Source organism: Malus sylvestris, chromosome 15 (assembly GCF_916048215.2).
Source record: "Malus sylvestris chromosome 15, drMalSylv7.2, whole genome shotgun sequence".
Lineage (NCBI taxonomy): Eukaryota > Viridiplantae > Streptophyta > Magnoliopsida > Rosales > Rosaceae > Malus > Malus sylvestris.
In genome coordinates this window covers 40,100,577-40,112,734 of record NC_062274.1, presented here as the reverse complement: position 1 = coordinate 40,112,734, position 12,158 = coordinate 40,100,577, and the positions used below count along the sequence as shown (strand labels likewise).

Below are 12,158 nucleotides of genomic sequence, written 5' to 3'. Positions count from 1 at the left end.
TAATAATGTATCTTGAAATGATTAGACCATCTTTATGTGTCCATTATTCCACACAATGTGAACATGACTACAATGCTCTGAGATTATAACGTTGTAGATAAAAGTGATAAATATATAAAATTCATCTTTTTTTTAAATCTCACGTGTTTATATCTCTTTGTTTTATGAAGATAGAAGGTGAAATTTCACTTGTTTACTTGCCACTGGTATTGTGATATGACCCAAAACACCAGAACTTAAAGCTTGTCGATTAGATGAATCCAAGAATTGGAAAGTTGGTGAGTCAACATATACACAAATTCAAGTCATTGCCATCCACCTTTTTTCAAAGACCACAACCTAAATTTACAACCTTCTACCTTTGAATATCACTAATTTAGTCCATACTGCGTGCGTTCATGGCGGAAGATTTGGTTGAACGAAAGTTGATTTGAGATGAAATATGACCTGAATGTATTTTTAATATAATGTTCTAGCATAAGTTACAAATGCTTCTGTTCGTATTTTTTGTGCTGTCAAATGATAGATTTTATTAAATTTGAGATTAAATTAACCAACAACAGTATTCGAGTTAATAATACAATTCTTTTACTGAAAAAAAAACTACGAATATCACTAATTAAGTAGACGATAGAAACACAAAAACATATTATTCACTACTACCACCATGAACTGAATTACAAACAAATATTAGACCATGTGAACGATATATATAACCTATATATACACATCTTGTACATATTTTAGTACTCAAACCTCCTAATTCACTCTTGGACCCCAAAATGCAGGACTCCACAACTGAATTCCCAATCCCAATCCCATTCCCATTCCCATTTCCCCTTTCCAGATCCGTCGACGCACAAACGCACTCTCATCGACTTCCGTCTCCTGTTGCCGTCCCATGCACCGACTCTAAATATGCTTTAACCAAATCAGTACGGCTTCTGCAGGTACATAAAGATATCCTGCAGCGGCGACATCTCATTCCCGCTCTGGAACTGCGCTCCGAACCCGTTCTCCACCGTCGTATCCATGTAACTGTACGGCATTTCCAGCGCCTTCTCCCACTCCTTCCACTTGGGCTCGCTCTGCACCTCGCACGCCAACTCCGGCGACACCACCTGCTCCGAGCAGCTCGAGTCCGTGTGCAGCTTCGGCACCGAGTCAGAGTTGTCGAAGTACACGTAATCGCTCACGTGACGACTGGGGACCACGGAAGCCGGCGGCGGCGGGCACCTCAGATTATCCGGCTTCCTGTCCTCGAACTCCGAGCCACTGCTCGCGTTACGACTAGTCGTTCGCTGTTGTTCTTGCTGCTGCTGAGGCTGCTGGTTCTCCACGGTCCCCTTCTTGTTGTATATTCGGCACAGAACCCAATCATCCAGCTGTAAAATCAGACCGTCCATCAATATCGAAAACAATTGTTAATCAACTTGCTAATTCATTAAATTAAGTTAATTAACCAAATTAAATAAATCCTAACCACAAATAGAATCCCCCTATTAATATCAGTCTTATCTTTTAGTTACCGCCAATACGCTTCCGTCAGCGTCACAATAAAGTTCCAAAATTGGAAATCTTGGTCACACCGTTGATCTAAATTAGGCTCAATATCCACCGTCCTTTTTTATGGCCGCCAATTCATTGAAAGACATTCGGATTTGGGGAATATTATTTAGGTCAAAATACGATTTGAACGACGTCGTGTCAAGCGAACCGTCATCGTCATCGTCATCGTCATGCAACGAAGTTAGGAATTTACGATTTTACCCCAACCCCCATCGTCGAAAAAGAGAGAGAGAGAGAGAATAGCGAGTATACCCTGAGGCTGTTCTTCTTCCTCGGCGAGCGGTCAACGTCGGCGAGGCGGTATTCGTGCATAATCCAGTTGGTCTTTTCGCCGCGAGGGGCTTTTCCAGCATAGAACACCAGAGCTTTCTTAATCCCCACAGGTTTCGGGTGCCCAATCGGCTTATCGGCCCCGGTCGCCTTCCAGTAGCCGCTTCCGGCCGCCCGGTTCGGCCTCGAACCGTTCGGGTACTTCCGATCCCTTGGCGAAAAGAAATACCACTCCTTTTCCCCGTACAACGCCAAGCCTGCAACACAAAAATTACTTTTTGAGTAAATAAATAATATTAAAAAAAATCGATTTCCCTGAAAACTAAAAAACAATTGAAAAAAATGGCTAGAATTTAGGGAAAACTACCTGGGAGCTCCCAGGGGTCGTATTTGTAGAGATCGATTTCGGCAATGATCGGAACTGATATCGGCTGCGACGCGCATTTCCGGCAGAGGTAGTGTCTCACCAGCTCCTCGTCCGTCGGGTGGAACCTGAACCCCGGTGGAAGCTGTAAATCGGCGGACGACATTTCAATGGGTGTCGTTTGCACTCTCTCTATCTCGCAGTCGTTATTTCACTCGCCCTCTGTGCGAAGCAAGCTAGTCGGCACTTGAAACTTGAAACGTAAGGGGGAGAACTGAATATATATGAAGAGGGGGAGGGGAAGGGAGGGACACGTGGGCGATAACGTTTCTTGGGCAGTCCGTGCGGACTGGTTTTTGGGGGCGTTTTGCTGACCGCAGTCGGACACGTGTCAGCCATGGAAGTGCGGTGCGTCGTGGCAATAGAAACTTATGGAGGTGCGATGTTGTCACTGCTTACGCCACCTCTTTTGGACGGGTGTGTGAGTCGGTCTGGGTCGGATTCTCCCTAGGGATCCGAGTTCGTTCGACGGGTCAATAGCCGACATGGTACGGTGCGTCGGGGTGTACACGTCAGTTGTCGTCTTACACGTGCGCTCTACATGTCGACAGCTGGATCAAGAAAAATATTGCGGTGCATAATATTATTACACACGTTTTTGTATTATTACGGTGTTGATTATTCTTCCCTGAGAAAAATATTAAAATACCTTTTTGGTAGGAAATACGTTGGCATGCTTATCTTCTCGCGAAAGTGAAATATAGAATTCATATTTACTGTGATTTTTCTTTCTTAAATTGTTTTACCATACAAAGTAACAATTGGAAAGGAAAACATCCAAAATCTCCACAAATTTGAATTTTATGGTTTCACTGAATCAAAATGGTTTTACTGTATTAACATGGATTACTATATTGATTAATTAATTAATTAATTTTTACGCGGCTATTCAGTATGGAAATAAAATGAATGATATAAATAAGGGGTAATGCTATACTTGCTACTTATTCATATTATTATCTTTGTGATTCTCTAATCTAAGAGGAACATACCGATGCATATGAATTTTATTTTTATTAAAAAGATTATACAAATAGATAATAAGAATAATATTTTCGATAAATAAAAAGAAATGATCCGTAGTTATAGGCATGATGGTCGTAGGTTGGCACCGTGGTTGAATGTTGAGTCAGTTTGAGCTGGCATTATTTTGACTCTTTTCAGTCCAACCTTTATTTCTGCATGTTTATGATTGGTGATTGATTGCTTGACATGCACAATGAAATTCACATTCGACACCCATTAAACAAGGTTATATTGTATCAAAGATTGTAACTCTTTTAGGACCCATTCGCTATATGGACGCACACGTTACAAGTGCGCATGCCCCAAATAAAATTTAATCCCACCCTTTCATTTTCTTATCTTAAAAATGAACGGATGTGATGAGCTGATATGGACTTATCAAAACCATATGTGTAGTTTAGGAGTTCTTAACCAACCCTTTTTTTATTTTTGTTTTTATAAAAATGATTTAATGTACTGACTAGTATCGAACTCAACACACACAAATATAATACGTCATGTGAATCAAACCTAAGGGCTGAGACGTCTTATAAGTGAAGAAAAATATCATGAGACGTACAATTGATTTTTTTTTTTTATGTCATACGATAAAGTTTGTTAAATTAGATGTTATATTAGTGTTTGGGCCCAAAATAACAATTTGGGCCGAGTGTAGGGTCATTCTCGGCCCTGGAGGCCTTGCGGCAAGAATATCACGGATCGTTCAGTATGTGGGCCTCCAAACCCAGGTCGGCTAGGTCATAACGCAAGAGGTCGAATCTTAGTGCAATAGGGACTCTCGACGAGGTCAATAACCTAGAAAGCGAATCCGGCTCAGTTAAGGACTAGATTTGTAGTCCTAGCGGAGATAGGACTGATCGAGGGGATGTTAATCCGGAGAAGGAGACCTAGTCCGAATAGGATTGGAACTCGGGCTCGATGTGCTGCTACTATAAATACAAGCCATTCAGCAACTGTGAGAGCTCCTACAAATCAATACAAAATTGCCCTGCGCAAACTCTCACAACTTGTGATTTTTCTTTTTCCTTTTTCGCTGACACATCTTCCGTTGGCATCAACAGCACTGTGGAAGCAACCGGTGATATCTTAAGTCGGCATAGATAGCTCTGTCACCGTAGAATCAGTCGGTCTCGCAGTATCTTCCGTTGGCATCAACAACACTGCGGCGAAAACGATTGATTACCTATCCAAGTCTCGGTCGAGAAGGGTTTCTAAATCCTTATTGGTCGAGGTCATCTCATCAGCCTTCTCGGCGAAGTGAGGTGTTACAGTTATTACATTCGGCACATTGAAAGCCGAATTTGATTCTGAACTTCGTAAGAATAGTAACCTTGTCTTCAGGTTCGAGAACCCAAGAGGCCGAGACGTGTTCCTTTCTCGGCCGCAATCGCAAGACGCAGAAGTCAGTAGCGCGACCCAACGCAACATCAACAAATTTACTCCTCGGCCGAGCTTGGCCGATGAGTTGGCACGCCCCGCATTCACCGAAGGACGTAGTTAGCTCATTAATTACTCGGCCTGCGCGCCACGTAGGCTTTGTAGTTTCTAGGGTCAACATTTTGGCACGCCCAGTGGGACCCAGTGCTAAACTACGAAGTTCATGCCAATTGAAACACGATCGGTAAAAAAGAAAACAACTATGGGAAAGTCGACAACCGATTTGCCGAATCAAAGCCTGGGACAAAGTGTGCCACAGGCGCAGAATCCCCTTAGCGCTGTGACACCTGAGTCCACGAGCGCGACTCGCCGAGAGAGAGAAGTTAATCTCGGCGGTCAACTCCGTGGTTTAGAGATCCCTAACAGGAACACATGCGTTCTGAATGAAGGGATAGTAGAGGAGTGTGACGAGGATGGTGGTGAAGGATCTGACCCACCAACAAGGTCGTTTATTCGAAAGCGACTGGACGAGCAGTCTCGGTCAGTCGAACAGACGTTTAGCCGAGGCATTGACAAGCTGCATGATGCGATACTCAGTTCCAATGATCGACAAACCAGGCTGCTCGAAATGCTGGTTAGTCAAGTTGGTGGCAGCAGGCCTTTCGATCTTCGCCAACCTTGTTTACCAGGAAACAACCCGGTACCGATTGTACCGGCCGAGCCTATTCCTGCCCCGCTCAAACCAATTAACTTGGAGAAAGGAGAAGGGTCAAATAGTAGGTCAGACGGGACCGACCAGAGGGTCGAAGCAACACCTGTTGATATGACCGAAGTTCAGCGGATGATCGACTCGGCCATGAAGAAAGGGCCGAAGTTTCCCAAGTTTATTCATCCGTACCCAGCTTACGTGGAGACGTTTGGATACCCGAAGGGTTTCAAGATCCCAGATTTTAGTCTTTTTGCTGGTGAATCGTCCCTGTCTTCGTTGGAGCACGTGGCTCGTTTCACCGCGCAATGCGGAGATGTTAATAGTGATTTCCACAAGTTACGGCTGTTCAATTTTTCATTGACCGGCTCGGCGTTTGCCTGGTACATCAATCTCCCGCCTAATTCCGTCCAAAACTGGGAGGAGTTGGTCGAGAAGTTCCACGAGCAGTTTTATCGGCCGGGGATGGAGATGTCAGTCTCTTCATTAGCACGGATGGCTCAAGCATCTGATGAGTCACCAATGGATTATCTTACCAGGTTCAAATCGGCTAGGAATTGGTGCCGAGTGCCTTTACCCGAAGTCGAATTTGTCAGGCTTGCTTTGAATGGCCTTGACGTCGAATACAAAAAGAAATTCTTGGGGGCAAATTTTCGGGATATGTACGAATTGGCCCAACATGTCGAGCAGTATGATTATTTGCTCCGCGAGGAAAAGACTTTGAAGACTCTAACTCGGGGAACGATTTACAAGAACCCTACTGTCAATTATGCATCAACCGAGGATGAATGTGTTAGTGTGGATACGGCTGAGATAGTAATAGATAAGCCATACATTTGCAAGGCATTGACTCAGGTTGATTCTAGAGAAGCCAAAAGTCGCTCGGCCACTGAAGGAACATCGAAACCGTCAAAGGTTTATACTTTTGATATTACCAAGGCTGACGTAATTTTTGACCAACTGTTATCAGCAAGAATCATTAAGCTTCGGCCCGGTCATAACATTCCTAAGGCCGAAGAGCTTAAAGGAAAGGTGTATTGCAAATACCACAATTCGAGCAAACACACGACAAACAATTGCGTCGTATTTCGTGATAACGTCCAAAGCTGGATTGATAATGGCAAACTGAAGTTCCCCGAGAAGAGGATGAGTGTTGATACTGATCTGTTCCCCACGGCAACAGTAAACATGGTCGACGCGTACCTACCCAAGGACAAAGGGAAAGGCAAGGCTGAAGTGGTTGAGACACAACGCCCGCGGAATCAGAATGTTCGGCCACGGTTCATGGCCGATTTTCGTTCAAATAAACTACCTACGGCTTTAACGGGGCCCGCTATTGTCAAACCTATGATGGATTATAGCACCGACGAACATAGTGGGACGGCGGTTTTGTGCAGGAAATGTAGAGCGAAGGTCGACAGTGAACCAGAGGAGAAGCCTTCTTCGCAACCCGTGGCCGTAACTCGGCAAAAGATAGCCAATGAAGGCCAACATCATGGGGTTTTTGGGAGGCTCGGTCCTAAAGTACGGATGGAAGAGACACCCCCGGTCAGGCGGCGCCTCGATTTTGATGCTTCATTTTATGACGATGACTATTATAAGCGTAATTCTAGCAGTTCAGGATCATCACGGAGTCAAAAGACCTTCAAGCCTCCCGAGCCTAGAGATCAACGTTGGTATACATACCATTCTTCGAAGGGCGTCTACACCGCGTTGTACAAATCTCAGAAACGCCGGCATCAACGGATAGATTGCATGGCTCGCCGACAAGCAGCCCAAGAAACTTCGGCCCCTAAGTGGCGGCCGAAGGATACAGTTGCCACTGATGAGGAGCGACCACCTCCAGCAATTATGACAGAGTTGGCTCAGGGGAAACGGCTGGTCGATCAAGACGTCGAAACCATGTTTGAAGAAGTTGATAAACGGATCAAACTTCTCATTCGACCAGGGGAAATGAAGGCACGTCTTGAACATTTCAGGCAAGAGGCCGAAAGCAAATTATCCCCGCTAGTTATACAAGAGCCTTTGGTCAAAATTCGACGGAATTTGCATCCCCCGTTCCTTGGGGAGTCTTTGGAGTATATGCGAGAATTTCATAAGAAACATTCGGCCAACGATCTGTATGGTTTGCCGAAGGCATGTCAGGACACCATTGATCTTGTCCTGACTTGTCCGGATGCTGAGCGGATCATCCAGAAGACCTCAGATCCAGGATTGAAAGCAAGGTTCCAGCACATACGAGAAGCTCGTGTTTTTGGATTTGAAGTCGACCCGTATACCAATATCAATGTCGCTGACCTTCCTTTCTCGCTGGAGGACCTTCAGTATTTACGGTATCACTTTGAAGTATTTTCGGCGGTTTCTCTCTTCGGCCTTACGACCGATGAAATCGCACGTATTGCCCGTCTGGATGCTTATCTTGACACTAGGGATGCTCGGCTACACTACCAGGAGCAGGTTCAGGTTTTGACCCCAAGTTCATTGTCAATCTCGACCTTACCTGAGGCGGTCACGCAGAACCAACAAATGGCCGAAGCGGCTCCGCCGAGTGACATTATTGAAGAAGGGACGGAAGAATCTCGTTGTCCGACTCTGACGATAACGGAGTCCGTAGTCGCTGACCAACCGAACGAGGAAGGTCTTGACCAGTTGGGCCCGTCAGTCCTGGATAATATGGAAATCAGTATGGTCCATGTGTTACTTGCCGATTTTCAATCAAGCACAGCTCAACCAAATTTCCTCGATGGAGATGTGGTTGCTGAGGAACCCGGCCATGTTGATTTCGTATCAATTGCTGAAGGCGAGCCAACAACAAAAGATGATAGTTTAAAGGCTGCTTTGGCCGAATTGTTCCCTCGTTTATCATCGGCCAAGCTTCACCATTTAAAGCCATTATATGTAACGGCACACATCGAGGGATATCCGGTTTCTAAAGTTTTTGTCGATTGTGGAGCTACTGTCAATATCATGCCCCTGAACATCATGAAGGCCTTACGCCGTTCAAATGACGAGCTTATTCCGTCAGGAATCACAATGAGTAGTTTTGTCGGCGACAAATCCCACACCAAAGGTGTGCTTCCGTTAACTGTGAATATTGCTGGTCGCACCCATATGACCGCCTTTTTCGTGGTTGATTCCAAAACCGAGTATAATGCACTGCTCGGCCGAGATTGGATTCATCAAACCAGTTGTATTCCTTCCTCATTGTACCAAGTGCTTGTCTTTTGGGACGGCAAATCGATCACTGTTCATCCGGCCGATAGCCAGCCCTTCGAAGCCAACATGATTCAAGCACGGTATTATGACGATCACGTTGGCTATATTACGTTGCAAGGCTTCAATGAAGAGGGACGGCCGACTCGGATTTCCGTTCAGAAAGCTATCGAGGTTGGCGCCGAGACTGTCCAGCAGGATTCGGCGAGACTCGGATTAGCTAACTTTCTCCCAGAAGCCGATGTTTGACACCGATCGGGAAGCACGTAGGGCCGCGGTTTCATCTACTATGGAACGACTGCTGGCCCATTGGTATACGATATCTAAACAACCAAATTCGGGCGTCAACCTCGTCGAGTTCCTTGCTGAGGGAGATAATGGGCCTGTATTATCTTTTGATAAAATTCGAGCCGCCCCGGCCGAGCTCGAAGATCATCGGCCCCTCGTTAATGACCCTTTGGAAGAGAGTAATGTTGGGACGGCCGATGACCCACGGCTTTTGTTTATTAGTGCGTTACTCCCCCAACGAATGAAAGACGAGTTTCGTACCTTGCTTACGGAGTACAAAGATTGTTTTGCTTGGAGTTATCATGAAATGCCCGGCTTAGATCGTACTCTGGTCGAGCATGAATTACGTATTAAGCCCGGGTTTAAACCTTTCCGTCAGCCACCTCGTCGATTCTCGACCGAAGTGCAACTCAGTATCAAGGATGAACTAGTTCGGCTTTTGAAAGCCGGATTCATTCGGACAGCTCGATATGTCGAATGGTTGGCAAATATCGTTCCTATATTAAAGAAAAATGGTGCATTGCGCATCTGTACCGATTTTCGCAATCTGAATCTGGCAACTCCCAAAGACGCGTATACAATGCCGATTTCAGATCTGTTAATCGACGCCGCGGCGAATCATGCGATCTTCTCCTTTATGGATGGACATGCCGGGTACAACCAAATATTTATTGCCGAAGACGATGTGCACAAAACTGCTTTCCGTTGCCCGGGGGCACTCGGCACTTACGAATAGGTTGTTATGCCATTCGGCCTCAAGAATGCCGGCGCCACGTACCAACGGGCGATGAACACCATCTTCCATGATTTAATTGGTACCATCGTCGAAGTTTACATCGATGATGTTGTCGTCAAATCTAAACGCCAACGGACACATCTAGACGATCTCCGACAGGCTTTCCTTCGCATACGTCAGCACAACCTCAAGATGAACCCTGCCAAGTGTGTCTTTGGTGTCTCGGCCGGGAATTTTCTTGGTTTTCTCGTACATCATCGGGGGATTGAAGTCGATGAGAATAAGGCACGTGCAATCGTCAGTGCTCCACCACCGACTACGAAGAAACAACTGCAGTCCTTACTCGGTAAGATAAATTTTCTCCGCCGATTTATAGCTAACTCGGCAGGAAAAATGAAAGCGTTTTCCACGCTTTTGAAACTTAAGGACTCGGATACATTTGCGTGGACGACCGAGCATCAGGCGGCATTTACACAAATCAAAGTCTCCCTTACAACGCTGCCTGTTCTTGTTCCACCTCGGCGCGGTAAACCCCTCAAACTATATATTTCGGCGGCTGAAGAGTCCATCGGCTGCCTCCTTGCCCAAGACAATGATGCCGGGCGAGAGCAGGCTATTTTTTACCTCAGTCGAAATCTTAATCCACCGGAGATCAATTATTCCGCCATGGAGAAGCTCTGTCTTGCCGTGTTCTTCGCCGCTTCCAAACTTCGGCATTACATGCTTCCGTCGGTCACACAAGTTATTGCTCAGACCGACGTCATCCGGTACATGCTTACCCGGCCGATCGTAAAAGGGAGAATTGGGAAGTGGACGATGGCGTTGTCCGAGTTTAGCCTACAATACGTGCCTCAGAAAGCTGTCAAAGGCCATACATTGGCCGATTTCCTGGCTCACCATCCTTCCCCCTATGGTTTTAGGGACACCGATGTCGAAATCGGCATGGTTGAAGCACGTGATAACTATTGGACGATGTATTTTGACGGGTCCAGTACTTCATCCTCGGCCGGCGTTGGAGTTGTCATTCAATCTCCTAATCATGATCGTTGGTATTTTTCGCTTAAGTTGGATTTTGACTGCACCAATAATCAGGCCGAATATGAAGCCTTAATCATCGGCCTTGGCCTCCTTCATGACTTGCGGGCCACCCGTGCCCTCGTCCTCGGTGACTCTGAACTTGTGATCAACCAACTTAATGGATCTTTTCGATGCATGAGTTGTACCCTAGCACCCTACCACATGGTTGCCAGCTATTTGGCCGAGTCCTTTGCCGGTATTACGTTCGAGCATGTTTCCCGGATCCATAATACCGACGCAGATGAACTGGCTCAAATTGCCTCTGGTGCACAACTCCTGGGGGGCAAGCTAGGCCGAGAAATACCGGTGCTACGACAATTATACCCGGCCTTGGTCAACCAGCAAATCCTCCGGCGCAACGATGTAATACGCACTCGAGTCATGTCTTTACCTTCGTTGTTAGACTGACAAGATACTATAGAGGTCTGTACCGTCGAGGCAACACCAGATGATTGGAGAAAACCCATTATGCAGTACCTTGATAATCCCAATGGAAAACATAGTCGCAAGACACGAGTTCACGCCACGAACTATGTCACGTACCAGAACGAGTTATATCGAAAAGGGGAGGATGGATTACTACTGCTATGCCTCGGCCCCCAAGAGGGTGCTCGGGCGATCTCGGAAGTTCATGAAGGGATTTGCGGAGCTCATCAATCCGGACGGAAAATACGATGGCTACTCCGACGACACGGCTATTTTTGGCCGAAATTACTGAAAGATTGTATCGAGTTTGCACGAAGATGCGTCCAATGCCAAATCCATGGGCCTATACAAAGGGTCCCGGCCGAATCATTACATTCGGTCATTAAGCCATGGCCGTTTAGAGGATGGGCCATGGATGTAATCGGTAAAATCACGCCGACTTCTGGAGCTGCTAAGCATGCATGGATAATAGTCGCAACGGATTACTTTACCAAGTGGGTCGAAGCAAAATCATATGCCGAGTTAACATCTAAAGAAGTTTGCGATTTCGTGGAGGAACACATTGTGACCCGGTTCGGTGTGCCAGAAACGATCATAACCGACAATGGAACAATCTTCACAGCCGAAAGGTTTAAGGAATACACGGCCAATTTGAAAATTCGGCTGGAACAGTCCACACCGTATTATCCACAGGCGAATGGGCAGGCCGAGGCAAGTAATAAAGTGTTGATCGGTATCCTCGAAAAAATAATAAAAGAAAGGCCTGGCATGTGGCATTTGAAGGTGAACGAGGCATTATGGGCATACCGAACGTCGCCCCGGTCGGCGACTGCGACAACCCCATACGCATTAACCTACGGACGCGATGCAATGCTACCAGTCGAGTTGAGCATAAATTCGTTGCGATTAATTAAACAAAGTAGTTTGTTTAGCGCCGAATATAGTCAGTCCATGAGACATAAATTAGAAGATTTGGAAGAAGCACGACTTGACGCTTATAACTTATTAGTGGCGAAAAAACAGATTGCCGAGCGAGCCTATAATCA

At 46.0% G+C, this 12,158-nt stretch overlaps 1 protein-coding gene across 1 annotated transcript; it reads right to left on the bottom strand.

Moving 5' to 3' along the window:
• Nucleotides 1–633: 633 nt before the first annotated feature.
• Nucleotides 634–2,470, bottom strand: LOC126604605 (NAC domain-containing protein 2-like). Its single transcript, XM_050271891.1, has 3 exons — nucleotides 2,207–2,470; nucleotides 1,822–2,096; nucleotides 634–1,385 (listed from the first exon to the last, which is right to left on the bottom strand). The coding sequence occupies exons 1-3, from the start codon at nucleotides 2,367–2,369 to the stop codon at nucleotides 933–935; spliced, it is 891 nt and encodes a 296-aa protein (XP_050127848.1). The 5' UTR covers nucleotides 2,370–2,470; the 3' UTR covers nucleotides 634–932.
• Nucleotides 2,471–12,158: the final 9,688 nt, after the last annotated feature.

Coding starts and splice junctions, on each gene's coding strand:
- LOC126604605 (XM_050271891.1), bottom strand. CDS start 2,369: ATGTCGTCCGCCGATTTACAGCTTCCACCGGGGTTCAGGTTCCACCCG. Junction 2,097..2,206: donor CGACCCCTGGGAGCTCCCAG/GTAGTTTTCCCT, acceptor TTTGTGTTGCAG/GCTTGGCGTTGTACGGGGAA. Junction 1,386..1,821: donor GGAAGAAGAACAGCCTCAGG/GTATACTCGCTA, acceptor CTGATTTTACAG/CTGGATGATTGGGTTCTGTG.